Genomic DNA, 17,964 nt, shown 5'->3' on the forward strand with positions numbered 1-17,964 from the left:
TACTTGTATGGAAATTCAAGAGTAATATGAATTTTGTAATATTGAAAAATGTTGCTTAATTGTCATGTGCAACTGTTGCAATACTACACTAATCTGTAAGTATCTTAGGAACTAAGAATTGAAACACAAAAGCAAGAAAATGGATTCTCTGGCATTTTAGGGAACTGATACTTTGTAATACAAGTATAAACTGCCTTTAGAGTAAGAAGAAAGAGTCAACGAGTCATTTAATGATTCTTTTCTCTTACTTAGTGTTTCTTCCACTCAATTTCTCTCTGTACTCTGAAGTAATGACCATCTCCCACATGGCAGCAACCCTAATACCACCACAGCCGGTTCTTTCTCCAAAATATCATGTCTCAAACTTTAGTGTTCCTAGAATCACCTGGGAAACTTATTTAAAATGCAGATCACTGGGTCCCACCCCTAGAAATTCTAATTATATAGATGAGTCCCAGGAACCTGCATCGGCTAGAGGTTCCCAGGACTACTCTGAAGAATACCAGGCTACACTAGCACCTCTTCAACACCACAGTGACAGGCCAGGGGCTCCAGTTTCTCACTTACTGCACTTGCTCCTCACTGATAGCCCTGCCCTGGGGCACACTAGTTTAGCAATTCTCATTACCAGTTGCATATTTAAATCATCTGGAGAACTTTTTAAAAATTACTGATACCTGTGCCTCATCCACAGCAATTAAATCAGACTCTCTGGGAGTGAGGCCCCAGCTACCAGTATTTTAAAGCAACTTGGTAGATTTGACTGCATAGCCAGGGTTGAGAACAACTGTTCTAATCCATCCACTGCCTCCAGTGGACTTTCTTACCATGCCTTAAAGTATTCTAAGGTTTCTTCTTTACTAGAGCATAGCTTCCCAGTCTGTATCCCAGAGAAGGCAGGCAGGCTATGGATCTGCCAGTGATTCGGGCTGCTCTTGGACCTGTAGGTTACTGGTACAAGCAGCATCTCTTGCAGCTTACTGGATGGTAGCCTGGGGTGAGCCAGGTTTGCCCGTGTTCTCCAATGCCCACTGCAGATGAGGTGCCCATAGAAATGCCTGCTGAGGAAAAGCGTGGCCTGGGTGCCCAGGTAGATCAACCCAAGGTATGGCTGGTTGGGGGAGGGGGAGTCTGCAAACTGGCGTGGTGGAAGGCTCAGCCTCAAGCAGTAGCCTCGAGTCTGTCTTCACATATATCTGAATCTTTTGCCCAAAAGTCACTGATGTTCTCTCTGCATGGTGACAGAGTGATTTGCTCAAACAATGCATGTACATTGTGAAAATTGCTTGCATTATTTTGAAAAATTTGATTTGAAGACATGAAATTGGATTTGAAATCTATTTGTATTATCACAATAAATCTTAACACTATACTGGGCAATGAAAGAAAAGAAAGCTACTATTTCCTTTAAATATAATTTCAGATGCTAGTGTAACAATTGTTTAACAATTTCAGATGCTGGCTGTTAAATTGTTTTAAATTTCTATCATATACTTGTGTGATTAAAGTTTTCTTTTAGTGGTTACTAGCTAAAATATGAGAAAAATTCTAAAAGCTTGATTAGGAATCATGTGTAGCATAAGCTGTCAAAAAAAATGTTTTTAATGTTAAAGGCAATTATCTACTTGACCTCAAAGTTTTAACAGTCATCAAAAGTAAGAACTTCCATTTACTCAAAAACTCTCTAAGGTGGGTGAAAAGACAAGCCCCATGCTGAGAATATATCTGCAACAAAAAAAATTCAATAAAGAACTGGTACCCAGAATGGATAAAGAATGCCTAAAAATCACTAAGAAAATGGTGGACAATTCAACAGGAAAATGGGAGCAAAGACTTTAACAGGTGCATCACAAAAGAGAACATCTGAGTAGGCATCTTAAAAAACTGCACATTTGTACCCTTTGATCATTATCTCATTTCCCCACCCCAGACCCTGGCAACTACCATTCTACTCTCTGCTTATGAGAGTTCGACTTTTTTAGATTCCAGTGAGATCATATATTATTTGTCTTTTTGTGTTTGACTTATTTCACTTGTATAATGTCCTCCCATTCTTTCTTGACTATATGAGGAATTCGTTTTTCAGGTATCCTCATTCTCCTACAAAATCAGTGTTAACCTCTATATCATTTCCATTCATTTGCTAGCAAACCCATCATGCCAGTCTTATATACCAAGTTCTACAAACCCCGCTCCTTCTTTACCTTCTATTAATTAAAAAAAATATATTTCTAAGTAATGCATGAACACACTTTTTAATGAAACATCTAAACATTTATAGAAAAAACTTAAAAACCATCAATCTCAATCTACTATCCTCTCCAGAAGTCACTGTTGTGATTAGTTGAAAAATGTTTCCTTGGAGATCTTGTCCTGTTAATTTACATGCAAATTTCCCTAGAGATATCTAGCATGTTGTTTTCTACAAATGGAATCAAACTGTTCTGTGTTAATATTGTTCTGCCACTTGTTTTTCACTCAACAGTGATGATGAGATTTTTCTATTTCAGTATTAATAGCTCCTAGAAAGGATTTATCATGTTGAATTCAACCATTCCTCTATCGATGGAGATTGAATTTTTTGTTGCTATAAACCACCAATGATGCAACCAATAATCATCTTTGGACATGTCTCTTCCCAAGCAAGTGTGACTTCCTCTGGACAGATACAAGAAGTGTGATTTCTGCTCCCACCAACCTAGCTTCCATCCCCATCACTGTAGGAATTTTGTTGGCATCTCCAACCTCCACTTTGTTTTCTTGTCCTTATCTTTCTTAGCCTCTCAACAGCATTTGATCATTGACACTCCTTCCTTTTTGAAATGCTCTTCTCTCTGCCTCCAGAGAGAACTGTCTTCTGGTTTTTTCTCCTTCCCCTTGGCTGCCCTTTTTACTTGGGTAGTTCCTATTCTACTCGATCTCTAAATGTTGGGTGTTCTTCGGGCTGTCTGGAGTCCTCTTCACTCTGGACTCTGGTCTGGGTGATCTCAAATATTCCTGTTTTCAGGTGCCATCTATATGGAACTGTCTTCCAAATTCCTATCCCAGTCCAGACCTGTCCTTTGAGCTCTACACTAGTACCCAGCGGCCGGCATAGCATCTTCATTGGAACTCACACCTTACAAGCACCTGTCTTGGCACATCTGGAGACTGATGCCCTGATCACCATGACCTGCTTCCTCCAATCTTCATCTCACTCGTCGTATGGCACCTCTACTACCCAGGGGCTCAAGCCAGAAACCTGGGCTCCATTCTTGGGTCCTACCCTCACAAGTCCTTGGACTCTGTTCCATCTCTACTCTGTCCCCACTGTTCCTGCATCACAGCCACCATGATCTCTGGTCTAGGTAACTGTAAAAGCCTGACTGGGTTTCCAGTTTTCAGTCTGCTCCACTTTCCACACAGCTGCCAAGAACTGCCACCATCAGAGCACAGTGGCTCCTGTCACATCTAGAACAAGTGAGGCCTTGGATGACTGAGCCCTGCCATACTACCCTGCTTTCTCCCACGCTTCTCTGATCATTCTACAATGTACCAAGCTCTTTCTCGACTTGGGCCTTTGTGCATGTGGTTCTCTGCTGGAAAGCAGATTCCCTGGCTGGCAGCAGGTTGGGGTCCTTTCATCTCTCAGGTCTCAGTTTAGTCACCTCATGGAACCCTGTCCCAGCCACCTGATCCAAAGCAGGCCCCCCCCCCCCCGATATTCTCAATTACTGTGCCCAGTTTTTTGTTTTGCCTCAGAGAATGCACCACAGTCTATTATCCACGAGTTTGTCTCCCCTTCCAGAACATAAGCTGTGTGAGGGTAAGAGCTTACTCAGAGCTTATCCCAAGCCTAGTGTGGTGCCTGGCACATCATAGACATTCCATTAATATTTTGGGAGATCATCTAAGGTCAGGACTGTAATTTCAGATGAGGTAAGAGGCCGTCATTTTACAATATATTCAGAGGCAGTATACTAGTTTAGGAGCCCCCATTTGAGCACCAAACTTCTTTGGTTCAAATCCCAGCGTCTCCACTGGCTAGTTGGAATAGTCTTTGCCTGTTTCCTCACTGGTAAATGCAGGTTTTATAGTATTTACACCAAATATGATTCTTGCAAAGATTAAATTAATAGAAGGATAATGCCTTGCATATGATTAATTGTATGATATTCATTTTTATATAAACTTGAAAACTGTTTCTTCAAGCATTTCTCTTGCCCCTTATTGTGTTTAGAACACAGGAAACAATGTTCTTTGCATGAAATGACGAGTTAATTTCCACACTCTTTACCACCCACATTGAAACCCCCATTTGCCCTCTAAAACTAGACTTTCTTAGATACCTCAAGGAGAATAAAAATACCGCTGGTAAGGGAACACCCTTGTGAGTCAACTATGGAGAATTTCTAACAGATATAGCACAGCATAGTGGATTTACTTGCTAGAACAGAGAACACTCTTTTCTCTACTTATATGGGTCAAAAAATAAAGAATTTTAGCATCACACTATTACCTATATTGCTTCCAACAAGAGATTTTTCTAGAACTACATTATGGTGTAGCAATAACTTTAAATAAAATAATCAGAGGCCTGCAAGGTCACTAAAAAGCGATCGAAAAATATATGAAAATAATTAGGACATTAAGTGACAATGTCTCATTTATTCTGAAAGCTATTCAGACAGCAGACAGTTTTAAAAAGGGTAGAATTAATATTTTATTGTCATTTATAATCAGATGGCAGTTGTGTATATAGCTTCCGCACTTCATAATTTTTGTAAATAAAAAAAATTACAAGTTTTAAATAGCCAATGGCCAGTTATGTTTTCAGAAAACATGATTAGACTAATTCATTAATGGTGGCTTCAAGCTTTTCCTTATTAGCGCCAGAAAATTCACCCACCTGTTAAGAGAATATTGAATTGACATTAGATGTAGCATTGTATCATTATTTTGGACATAAGGTATGATCATAGAATGAGGGAAGAATTGGGGGGGTGGAAGGAAGAGAAAGTATAGTCTTACTTAAAACAAACTTCCCTGAATAACATACAGTTCTCTTTTAAAGTTAAAAACAAAAAGAAAAAAAAAAAAATCCTCAAGAAAAGTCTAAGGCTTAAGTATATATATATTTTTTAACACAAATACCTTTAACAATGACAAATGAACTGCCCAAGTCTAAAGAATTCTACGTACTTTACGATATAAATATGATGTACCAATCAGGGATTTAGTGATTAGTTCTAGCAAAGATCAATTTTCAATTATTAATAGATGTTACATTAGGTACTTAAGTCAATGAAGAAAGACATATTTAAATATTCTTAAATGCAGAAAATAGTGACATGCCTCATACTGTGAAGGGGTAAGTCACTTCAGTTCTTTCTTCATTTATACCAGGTTTCTTCTCATCCAGTTAAGAGTTGCTAAAGTTGAGATGTACGTACCTTTTGTCCCTTTTTAAAAAACTGGAACGTTGGCATGCATTTGACTTCACACTCTGAAGCGACATCCTGGGAGGGGGTGTGGGGGGGGGGTGATAAAGACAAGAGAGCGGGCATTGAGTTTGACAGAGGTAATCCAAGACCAGATTCTTTCTCCTGTTATGTACACTACACCTCAGCATTAGGACATGTTTCAGCACATGAAAAATCAATATAATGAATATAATGGCAGCACAAAAACCAAACTGGTTATATTCTCAATGAAAACCATCTACCTCCTTCGAGGGGCACCAACAGGTAGCAGCATGTTACCTCAGATACTCCAGGGATCCAGTATGCTGTTTAATCCAATCAAGTTCTTGGCTATTTCATGTATCAAGAAGCTGTAACAAATTCTGCTGTAATTGGATTCAGGATTATAATCTTTGCTATTCCTCAGAATTTGCACCTCTTGTTTCTTGCCCATAGTTTTTCTAGTTTTATTATAAGAGTAGGGTACACTGATAGTAAGGGCTAAAGCCCAAAGTTAGCAAGAGGGACACCCACACAAAAAGAATTGTTTAAGAACAAAATCACAGTAATCTAAAAGAATAGCTCCAATATTGGTTTTTTTTACTTATTTTTAATACAAAATAACTGCTTAATTTACAAGAAAGTATATCATTTAAAGAGCTAGAAAAAAGACATGCTCACAGGGAAGTGGAGTTAATGCTTTGAGATAGATTCTTGAATGTTTTTTAAATTGTATTCATATATTTTATTTCTTAAAATCGCAGCCAAGTCTTTATATGGTACATTTTTAGTTAAAGCATTAAGAATTTCATTTCACTGAGTGTAAGAGTGATATTTAAAACTGACATAGGATTCAATTCCCCAGACGGGACCTTTAGGTTATTTCCAATTTATGTGTGTCCTTGCGAATAAATTCTTACACATTACTAGGGCAGAAACCTTAAAGTGGAATTACTGGATTCAAGAAGATTTTAATTTATACATTTATCCATACATTTATAAAAGTGTAATCTGTATTCAATGCAAAAAAAAAAAGGAAAAGGAAAGCCATCCATATTCTCTACTAGCTACTGTTAACATTTTATTATTCATGCACCTAAATACATATTTTTCTTCTAAAACCCATGCTATATGCACTGTAACACAGGCACAGTAGGTATAATGTACATATAATGGGCTTCTCTCTATGAATACTTTTTATGGTCCCATAGTAGTCCCTGTATGGATATACTATCATTTGAACCAATCCACTGTTCTAATATGTAAATGGTTTTGATTTTGCCTAATGTAAACACTTTTAATCTTCATATGGAAATATTTCTGGACACTGGTTCAAGTTTTACACCCCTCAGCCCTGGAAGTAGAAATTGCTGAAAGAGCAAGACTTATTTTAAAGTCTCTAGATATTTATCATTAAACTACCTTCCAAAGAATTTGTATCCATTTACCAATATCTATCATTATATTCGCTCTCCAGTTTAAGACTTTTATGTAGGCCGGGCGCGGTGGCTCACGCCTGTAATCCTAGCACTCTGGGAGGCCGAGGTGGGCGGATCGTTTGAGCTCAGGAGTTCGAGACCAGCCTGAGCAAGAGCGAGACCCCATCTCTACTAAAAATAGAAAGAAATATATATGGACAGCTAAAAATATATATAGAAAAAATTAGCCGGGCATGGTGGTGCATGCCTGTAGTCCCAGCTACTCGGGAGGCTGAGGCAGTAGGATCGCTTGAGCCCAGGAGTTTGAGGTTGCTGTGAGCTAGGCTGACGCCACGGCACTCACTCTAGCCGGGGCAACAGAGTGAGACTCTGTCTAAAAAAAAAAATAAGACTTTTATGTAATCAAATCCATCAGCCCTACCCTATCCCATCTATTAAAAACACAGGCTTTTAAAGACCACACTGTTTTAATTAATCCAGCTAATCTATACTTGGTTTTTATGGAGCTTGTACCCTCCTACCTACCCTCCCAACCCACGCCTCTCCTTATTTTAAATTTTACAAAATACTTACACTATTTCAGAACATCATGATCAATTTCCAAAAATGTCAGGTTGAGATTGGGTTAAAGTTAGACAAATTTGGGAGTACTGACGTTTTAATAATACTGAGTCAATATCCAGGACCACAATATACCTATGTATTAAAATCTTTTATGGATCTCAGTAAAGTTTGATAGTTCCATAACTCTATTTAATTTTACTTTTATTTCTTTTTGTTTTCTACTTCTTGTTGTATGGACTAGTTTGCCCATTCCTGCAGTGATGTGAAAGGTATTCATTCTATCTGAAATTTCCTAAGTAGTTACACCTTTAAGGTTTTGTTTTTTTTTTTTTTTTTTTTTGAGACAGAGTCTCACTCTGTTGCCCAGGCTAGAGTGAGTGCCGTGGCGTTAGCCTAGCTCACAGCAACCTCAAACTCCTGAGCTCAAGCGATCCTCCTGTCTCAGCCTCCCGAGTAGCTGGGACTACAGGCATGTGCCACCATGCCCGGCTAATTTTTTCTATATATATTTTTAGCTGTCCATATAATTTCTTTCTATTTTTAGTAGAGATGGGGTCTCGCTCTTGCTCAGGCTGGTCTCGAACTCCTGAGCTCAAACGATCCGCCCACCTCGGCCTCCCAGAGTGCTAGGATTACAGGCGTGAGCCACCGCGCCCGGCCACCTTTAAGGTTTTAAAAACACTCTTGATCCTGTTTCATTATCACTCCCCTCATTTAAAAAAAGAAAGCTAACCTACTGCTGAGGATACTTCCCATTTTTTGTTTTTTTGTAAACAATCTGGAATTTTAAAAAATATACGTATAGCAAAATTCATTATTTTGACGGGTATAGAGTTCTGTGAACTGACAAATGCAGTCATGGAACCACCACCACAATCAGGGTACAGAACGGTTCTCAAACTCCCTCAAAATTTCCTCCCACTGTCCCTCTGCAGTCAAACCACCCCCTACCCCAACTCCTGATCTGTTCTCCATCCTTACAGTTTTGCCCAATCTCAGATTTTTATTAGTAAATACAATAGGACTACATTTAACCTTATTAATTTCATTGGTTTCTAGGTTAGCACTCCACAGGGCCAAAATAACTTTAAGCCTGCTTTGTCATTTCTATCATTAACTCATTCCTGGCCCTTCTAATCAACATTGAAACACATGGCATTCTAAAAGGTTGCAAATTATTTGGGTCTAAATTACCTTGTTTCTTGTTTTAAGTCACAAAATAAGTATCATAATCTGTTGGCTGTCCAAGAAATAAGATGTCTATCTCTTTCAAAAGGGCTAGTACTGATACTTTTCTATGAATATATAGAGGCTAAGTTAAAGATCCCCAGTTTGTTAAAGGGCCACTTCAAGGTTTCCAAGGATGCTTTCAGGGTGATCAGGAGCGTGCCCCAAGCAGACATGAAGGAGCAGCTCTGTCATACAGAAGTCCTCGTGTGCTTTCAATATCCACGGTCACCAGCTGCATTAGGATATTTCAGTCAATGATGGACCACACATACAACGGTGATCCCATAAGATTATAATGGAGCTAAAAAATTCCTATCATCTAGTAACCTAACTTCATAGTGTATGTAATGCATTTAGCTGGTGTAAGTAAACCTACTGCGCTGCAATTATATAAAAAGTATAGCAACTATAATTATGTGCTATAGATCCTTCGGAGGTTTTCCAGCAGGAGGCATTGTTACCATAGGAGATGACAGCTCCACGCAGGTTACTGCCCCGAAGACCTTCCCGGGGGACAAGATGTGGAGGTGGAAGACAGTGATACTGACAATCCTGCCCGCGTGTTGGCCTAGACTAACGTGTGCGTTTCTGTCTTAGTTTTTAACTATGAAGTTTTTTTTTTTAAAAAAACTTAAAAATGGAAAAAAGCTTACAGAATAAGGATGTAAAGAAAATATTTTTGTAGAGATTTGTGCTTGTGTTTTAAGCTGTCATTACAAGAGTCAAAAAGTTAAAAAAAAATTATAAGTTCATAAAGTAAAAAAGTTACAGTAAACTAAGGTGAACCTATTGTTGAAAAAAGAAAATTTAAAAGATAAATCTAGTGTAGCCTAAGTGTTTACAAAGTCTGATAGCATACAGTAATGTCCTAGGCCTTCACATTCACTCACCACTCACTGACTCACCCAGGGCAACTTCCACTCCTTTAAGCTCCATTCATAATAAGTGCGCTATACAGATGTACCATAAAAAAAAAAATCTTTTATACCGTATTTTTTACTATACCTTTTCTATATTTAGGTATGTCTAGATACACAAATACTTACCATTGTGTTACATCTGCCTACAGTATCCAGCATAGTAACATGCTGTACAGGTGTGCAGCCTAGGAGCAATAGGCCATGCCACATCACACAGGTGTGTAACAGGCTATGCCATCTAGGTCTGTGTAAGTGATGTTTGCACAACGACGAAATCACCAATGTATTTCTCAGACCATAGCCCTGTCATTAAGCGACACATGACTGTACGTCCCCAGGGTTTGTGACTGAGGCTGTGAGAGCACCTGTCCTCAGTAGAGACGGGTGCACTGCTCTGCCCTGGCAGACCCACTTCAGCTTCTGTGCTGCAGTCACATCACCTGTTCAGTGGGATGCTCATAAAAACCATTCTCAGAGTTACATGAGAGTTAAATGATGTAACTCATGCAAAGGGCTTACACCGTGGCATCTAGCACATGTTATTACTTTCAAATAAAAAACAAGTTGCTGGCCGGGCGCGGTGGCTCACGCCTGTAATCCTAGCTCTCTGGGAGGCCGAGGTGGGCGGATTGTTTGAGCTCAGGAGTTCGAGACCAGCCTGAGCAAGAGCGAGACCCCATCTCTACTAAAAATAGAAAGAAATTATATGGACAGCTAAAAAATATATATAGAAAAAATTAGCCGGGCATGGTGGTGCATGCCTGTAGTCCCAGCTACTGAGACAGGAGGATCGCCTGAGCCCAGGAGTTTGAGGTTGCTGTGAGCTAGGCTGATGCCACGGCACTCACTCTAGCCGGGGCAACAGAGTGAGACTCTGTCTCAAAAAAAAAAAAAAAAAAAAACAAGTTGCTATTTGATAGGGTCAGTGGCAGTCCATTTCTTTAGTCCAGCTGTAATTTTCCCCTCGCTATAGTGACTATATAGAAAAAATAAGACTAAGTTTGATTAAAACAGAGAACAAGGATTTTTTTTCACAAAAGTGCAATTATACTCTCAACTTAAAAAAAAAAAAAAATCTGGGAACAGTAACTTTACTTAACCACACAACATTCGCTCACTCATTCCACATCTACACTACATGCCAGGCAGGTGTGCTAGGTGAAGTGGAAACCAAGGTGAATAGACAAGGTCCCTGATGCCAAGAAATGTACTGAGGATAATGGTAAAGGACAGACACAGAGATCATTGTAACAATAGCCAAGACTCACTGAGTACTATGTGTCAGGCACTGTTCTGATCACTTTATAGGTATTATCTCAATCCTGACAACTACCTTAGGATGTTTGAGTAACATTGTCATTTCAGAGGATGAAACTGAGGCAGAGAAAAGATAAATAACCAAGACTACGCTGCTAATAAGGGACAGAACTGGGAAATAAAGCAGGCAATCTGGGTCAAGGATCCATCCCATTTCACCACTATACAAGCAAGAGGCAGAGAGAGGCCCAGAACATCATAGGGAAACAAACCTAGTCAGGTACATAAAAGGGGGTGACTGGAAAAGGGTTAGTGCAGAAGATGGAAGCCGATGACTAGGAATAAGTAGGGAAGAAAAGGACAGGTCAGGTAGAGAAGACAGCCCAAGCCAAGGCAGGAGCCTTTGACGGCATGAGCTAGAGAATGTGCTGAGAAGTGATGTGGTGGTGTTAGGGTCTCAAATGTTTAGCTGGTGCTGCCACATACTTGTCTTAACTGCCCCTTCAGTACCTTTAACAGACTGTTTGCTCAATGAATAAGCAACCCTAGAAGATTGATGGGGCAGGTGTTAAGATCTGATCATAGACCAAGCTCAAGGAAAATGAGAGATTAGCCTAAAACAAATGCCAGTGACCCAGGTCCAGCGCCTCTGTTGCCATGTCTTACCCTCCTCACCCCTCCTGCCACACTGGGGCTAAGCGAAATGCTCACACATCTGTAAAGAACCCCAACGTGATACTAGGTGATACATCCCGCATAAGCTCTCCCAGGCCAGCGGGCTGTGTGAGAGGCAAGGTCATATGCTAAGAACCTGATCTGCACCCACAAGACAGAGCATCCTCTAAAGGGTGGTGATGAAGAGCAAAGGCCAGGAAGCCAAACTACCTCATTTTAAATCACTGTAACTCCAGGAACAACCAATCTCTTTGTATTTAAGTTTTCTCATCTGTAAAATGAAAATAACAATAGCACCAAGGATTCAATGAATTGATACTTATAAACCACATAGAACATGCCTGGTATATATCAAGTGCAAAACAAATATTTATTAAACAAAACCAACCCTGGGATTTCCCCCAAATTATTCTCTCACCTCTCTCTCAGGCATCTTGGTGTTTATTGGTTAAAACATTTGGGCTTCTAATGGACTAAAATAAACCAAGACTACGATAGGCTTGCAAACACATGTGTCCATGCCATTAGAAGTTTACAAAGAACAGTGGTCTCATGATTTGGTGATCCCATCATCTATGGATTTAATTAATTTAATAATTTAATTATCACAGCCAAATTCAATTTCTATTTATTGAGCACCTCAGAATGCTAGGTAGAATGTAGGATTCTAGAAAGATGGGTGGCAAATCAGATACAGAAGCCTCATCCATCTGTTTTAGTGTTTAGCTTAGGATGTGATATACTCAGCTCCCGACATCGAGGATTAAACTCGTAATTGGCACAATTACCTGTTCTTCTGAAATAGAACTTTTTAGACAGGGTTATAGTTCTAGTATTACTTGACATATTTATAAAAAAGATATACTATACAATTCAGAAAAAAAGGTCAATGTGAAAAGCTCATTAGTATCTCAAATTTCCAGCTACGTACCTGACAGTCATCCACATCTACTTCAAGGAACACCACATTGGAATACTTTTCAGAGAGGTTCTGGAAAATTTGAAATGCAAAATTAAAAAAATTTAGAACTAGGTCGTCAACATACTTAAGCTTCTTAAATGGAAACGTAATAAAAGTAGAGGCCAATTAAAGATCCAAAAATTTAGACGAGGGACTGGGGAAGCACAGGGACATACATTTTCTCTGAATCAAATTCTTCGTAGTATAAAATAATTTGGCACATTAAGGCCAAAATTTCAAAGATAGCCCAGGCTTCAACTTGAAAAAAATGCCAAACCATTTAAGAAATTAACCTCTGAAAGTTGTCTTCAATGGGCTACATGTATCAAATTTAAATTATTTAAGTTGTTATACTACTACTTTTAGACCACAGATCCAGCTAAAACACCCCCAAAACAAAGCCCTTTAACTGTCCTTCACTCCTAACTCTGTGACCGACCCCCAAAACACAAATCTCTTACAAAGCAGAAGTTGTTTGATACTCACATGAAAGAAAGGCTTGATCATTTTGCAAGGCCCGCACCACGTGGCTGAGAAGTCAACTACTACAAGTTTATCTCCAGCAGCATCCAAGGCTTCCTGAAAAGCAAACTAAGAAGGGCAAAAGAAAAGCCTATGTTAAATAGTTTCATTTCCAAAAGCCTTGGAGACTTGATGACACAAAGATACAACTTTTGGAGGTCTTGCTTTCAGGACCTACTTTTTAAGAAGAAAAATCCAAAACCCCCCAAACAAGCCAAATAAACTAGGTCTGAAGGAATCCTACACACTGTTGGTACCATTACTTAGTAAGATGAAACAAGATGTAATGTGTAGAAGAACTATTCATGTCTTTACAAATATTTTATAAAATACTGTGAATCAAAAAAATAGGTATTTGTGTTAAAACTATATCCACATCAAATCTAGATATATGGTAGACATTCACTAAATGATTACGGACTGATGAAAGGGGTCACTTCAGTTGAACATGTCACAAAGACACAGGATTTTACAATTGAAATGTTACAAGTTACTTAAGAAAGTCTAGGAAACTAACCTCTCCCCAAACCCCAACACTCAAGACAATCACTGTTGACATAAGTATATTTTCTTGTGCTTTTTTTTTAAATAGAGTTTCCAGAGTTGAGATCACCCTGTTTCTCAACCTTTGATTTTTGCTGTTTATCTTATAACTACACCCTCACTGCTCAGTAAATGAACCATAGTTTAAGTTCCTCATGAAGGACATTTTCCTTAGATATTACTTTGCATAAGGAATGCATGTTAAATAAAATTCCCAGCAGAAATGACTAAGAAATCCCTTACCACCAACCTCCCTGAATTATTTACCAATAGTGTTGATACTGTAACCCTAGGAACCTTACATTCTAGTTACAAAGGACTTATTTTAACCACAATTAGTCAGTTAGTGCTGACCCAAACCAAAACCAGGGCAAAGAAGATAAGTCAAAAACACAAACATTTGTATCTGAAACCTAGGTGTCATTCAAGGGAAAAATGCTGGTCAAATTGGTTGAATCAAAAAACATTACCCTCCCCCACAAGTTAAGAATCATTAGATTTGGTCCAATAAAGAAAGAAAGTGAATAAATAAAACATCATAAGGTAAAAATCCAAACAAAAAACCCCCAACAACTAAAACAAATGTGAATTCTCAAGTGGTACACTTACTTCTCTAGATTTCTATTTTCTACCTTATGTTTTTGGGGAAACAATTCACAAATGGTGTTCCTGAGAATGGTATGACACAACTTTGGTAACTTTATTAACTGCAGATCCATCAACCCTACCTTTGGGTGTGGACATGTTGGGGGGGGGGAGGATGCATGCAGCAGAGAGTAAGTTAGAAATATAGAAACTATTTCTCCAAACCATCACTGATTGTTCCAGATCACTTTCATTCAAAGCCTTTCCTACTGGGATTTTTCAGAAAGTCAAACCAGCCAGTCTTTACTGCAAGATCCATGTGGTAAAACAGAGAAAAAAGGTCAAGAAATGCCAATGGCCTGGTTAGATGGACACATTCTTTTTCTGAACATGGTAGATCCTCAGTAAAAACTTGATGAGATTACTTTCAAGAAAGAATCTATTTCAAACACTCTCAAGGTTTCCCAAAACAGTTCTGAATGAAATTCAAGCAAAACTACCTAAAATTTTGAAAAGAGACATGTCATAATAACTTTTGACTTAAGCCAACACTAGTTACAGAGCCAGGTATGTGCAGACTTCAAGTACAAATTCTCTTCTCCTGATACTTAAGTTTGCCTTAAACAGGTATCAGCTTGAAAATTATTCAAGATTATGTCACTAAGAAGCAAATCACAATTTCAAGCGCCCAGAAACTCACAATTAAGATGAATAAATCAAGATTAATAAATGTTCCCATCATTGACACAAATAATCTGGAAACAAAACAATGTAGTTGGGGTAGGTAAGTAACAGCAGAGTCTAAGATCTCTTTTCTTAAAGATACCTACCCCAAAGGTAACAAGAATGCGCGGTTTCTAAAGCATTCAGCAAAGTGCTTTGTACATGGGAATTCAATAAATGGTGGTGGTTATTCTTAAAAAAACCAACAAAAAAACAAACAAAAAAACCAACAAAACCCAAACTGTGTTGATTTCTTCATCACCTTTATAGTCCATTATTGCACTCAGGTCTGAAATAGACCCCAGTGGCCCTAAACTGACAACAGAGTGCCTCAGAAAGAGTTGTTCTGGACAGCCAATGGCAGTAATTTAGCCCATCAGAATGAAAATTAAGGCTTATTCCAAATTTACAAGTAACAATCAAATTAGTGCAACTTTCTATTAATGATTTTGAATCACAATTTTGAAGATTAATTATTTCCTGTCACTCTGTACACCTAATCAACTGTTTGCAGTGTACGGATTCTGAAACAATATAGACCACCCAAAGGTCTTCTGGTTCCTTTAATGGGTTCTTGAAGGTCTTCTGGTTCCTTTAATGGGTTCTTAGCTGCTCAGTTATGCTGATGAGGTTGCCAGACCCTGGAGAAAAGAACCCCAGCCCCCGGCCCCAGGCAAGGACCAACAATTTGTCACACAATAGGTCTTGAAAAAAAGTATGTGCAACAAAACTCTCTTTTCAACAAATGAGAGGGCTGCTCGTTTTTAATAGAAAAGCTCACACAATTAAAAAAAACGAGGATTCCAATAAGAAAAAACTGATTAAGGACAAGAAGATAAAAGACAATGATAATCAATACATGAGGGGAAAATATTGGGAGTCAATAATAATCAAAAGAACAAAAGATCAGGGACCACTACAGAGAAATTCCGTCTCTGAAGCTCACCGAGCACCAAACAGGTCGGGGTGCTCCCGGCGGGTGAGGACCCGCCTTCCCCTGCTTTCCAGGGGGGAGGGTGGGAGGCATCGCAGGGTAAACGCTGGCGAGGGGTCTTCCACCGTTCGAGCAGCATCAGTTCCCCCCCATTCACTTTTCTGCATCTGCATTTAACAAATATGTCTTGAGTGGCTATAGCATAGCAGACACTGCACGTTAGGCTCTGGCGTTCCCGGTCTCGAAGGTTTTAAGGCTTTCAGTAACTTTCAATATCGGAACGCTTTTTTGCCTTCGGCATTTTTAAATGGACAGAACGGCAATCGGGGTAACTGAAGGTCATAACAGCTGGGCGCGGCTGCTCCCGGGGGACTGGGGAGGACCCTGGCTCCAGCAAAACCCACCGACTGTGAGTGAATCACAGATAGGTAGGGCAGCTGAGGTCCCTGGGCCCAACCCTGGGGACTGAGTCATTCCAAAGCCAGAGCTGCCGGAAACACGCCCTGCGCCGCAGGAGGAGGAGTCCCGTGAGCACGGCCCGGACTTCACTTCCTTGAGGCCACCTGGGGCCCTTCTGGCCCCCAGGCCAGACCCGCACACGAGGGTCTCCAGCCTGGATCCGCCCGGTTTGCGCGGATACAGTACGCGTCATCTTCGGGGCTGGGCTGTGAAGGAGGCAGCAGGGGGTCTCCGGCCTAGACCCGCTCCCGAGGGGGCTCACCCCCACCCCATGTCGGTGGATCACGTCGCACAGGGAGAGGGAGTGGCGGCCAGCGACCCCGTGCCTTCTGCAAGGGGCCCTTCATCTCGCCTGGGCCCAAATCCAGTTACAGAAGGTGGCCAAGGGCGGACCCCCTCCGTCCCCTCACTTCCCCGAATCGGGGTTACCGGGACAGGAGGGTGCAGGAGGCGCAGTGTGAGAACCCCCGGGCGCTCGCGTGCATCTCCCGAGCGCACAAGGCGCGGGGTAGCGCTGGGCACTCCAACTCCGCTCTGCAGGGGACCCTCGTCCCTCTGTTCCCCTCCCCCAAAAAGCATGCTCGACCGTCTCGGGGGCGCCCAGGCCCCGGCTTCTCTCAATCCCAGGCCGAGACACTGCGTCCCCTTCCCCCAGGGATAAGGAAGGGCGGCCTCCCCACCTCCCGCCCATCGCCTTTCCCTGGCCACGGAGCCTGCGCGTTGCGCCCTGGCCTTCCCCGGGAGCGCATACCTTGCTCTCGATCTGCTTCACCATCTTCACTGTTGGAGTCTCACGAGCGACTGTAAGAACCGATGGAAACGGATCCAAGCCGCCGAACCGAGTTTGGGGGAAAGCGCGTAGCCCGCCTTCCCTTTATAGCGACGGCACGGGGCGGGGCGTGCGGGCGCGCGCGGAGTGCGTGTGGCGGGGGCGCGCCCGCCGAGTAGTCTCGGCCAGGCCCCGCCCCCGGAGCTGCCGAGCCGGGAAGGGGCAGGGCCACTGGCGGGGGCGGGGCCGCTGGCGGAGGGCGGGGCTGGCGCAAGCGCCCGGCGGAGTCCCAGGGCCCTCTACCCTCGGTCCCGAAGCGCAAAGCGCCCCCTGCCCGTACCCCAGCTGGAAGTGGTGATGGAGTGACCTGAAGGGCACATTCGCGGGTGGGGAGGCGGACGGCCACCCCCGGAGCCACAGGGCCCTTCCCGGGCCACCTGGGAATGCGTCAGCCAGGCCCTAACTGCCCACAGACAGTCCTGGGACCGCCCAAGCAGGGCTGCTGGATTCCTCGAAAAGGCCCGCCACGCCCGAGCCTCTTGAACCCCACAAAATGCTGAGTAACGATGACCAGGAAGTATCTCGGTGTGTGCGCCCTCGCCTCCTTTCCGAAATTGACCGCGACGGTTCTCTGCTCTTTTCCCTCCCTCCTGTTCTTTCGCTTTCACCGATGAACCCACTGCTCCCGTGTGACAAAGCTGTCTAGTGCGGTAGAGACGGCCGGTGGACTGGCTGGCCTCTTGATGAGCAGACAGCGGCGTGTGAGATGTCAGTGCCAGCTCCTGACCTCCCGGGTCTCAGTTTTCCCTTTGGTAAAATAGAAATCGTGATGGGCTCTATCTCATGGTGGTGGTGTTTTGAGGTGCTTAAGTCAGTGCTTGGCACACAGTAGCTGTCGTGAGTAATAATTAGGCTTGCTTGGTGTCTTGCGGGGCTTGGCCA

At 41.7% G+C, this 17,964-nt stretch overlaps 1 protein-coding gene across 2 annotated transcripts; it reads right to left on the reverse strand.

Annotated features, from left to right (window-relative positions):
* Positions 1 to 4,492: 4,492 nt before the first annotated feature.
* TXN (thioredoxin) lies at positions 4,493 to 17,143 on the reverse strand. 2 transcript variants are annotated; one of them, XM_069474536.1, is made up of 5 exons: positions 17,005 to 17,143; positions 12,974 to 13,078; positions 12,458 to 12,517; positions 5,433 to 5,498; positions 4,493 to 4,888 (listed from the first exon to the last, which is right to left on the reverse strand). In XM_069474536.1, the coding sequence occupies exons 1-5, from the start codon at positions 17,026 to 17,028 to the stop codon at positions 4,826 to 4,828; spliced, it is 318 nt and encodes a 105-aa protein (XP_069330637.1). In that variant the 5' UTR covers positions 17,029 to 17,143; the 3' UTR covers positions 4,493 to 4,825. The 2 variants fall into 2 exon arrangements, with proteins under 2 accessions (XP_069330637.1, XP_069330638.1); XM_069474537.1 differs by lacking the exon at positions 12,458 to 12,517 and having other exon boundaries at positions 4,658 to 4,888.
* Between the last annotated feature and the right edge of the window lie 821 nt (positions 17,144 to 17,964).

The sequence above is a fragment of the Eulemur rufifrons genome, chromosome 7 (assembly GCF_041146395.1).
Source record: "Eulemur rufifrons isolate Redbay chromosome 7, OSU_ERuf_1, whole genome shotgun sequence".
NCBI classification, from domain to species: Eukaryota; Metazoa; Chordata; class Mammalia; order Primates; family Lemuridae; genus Eulemur; species Eulemur rufifrons.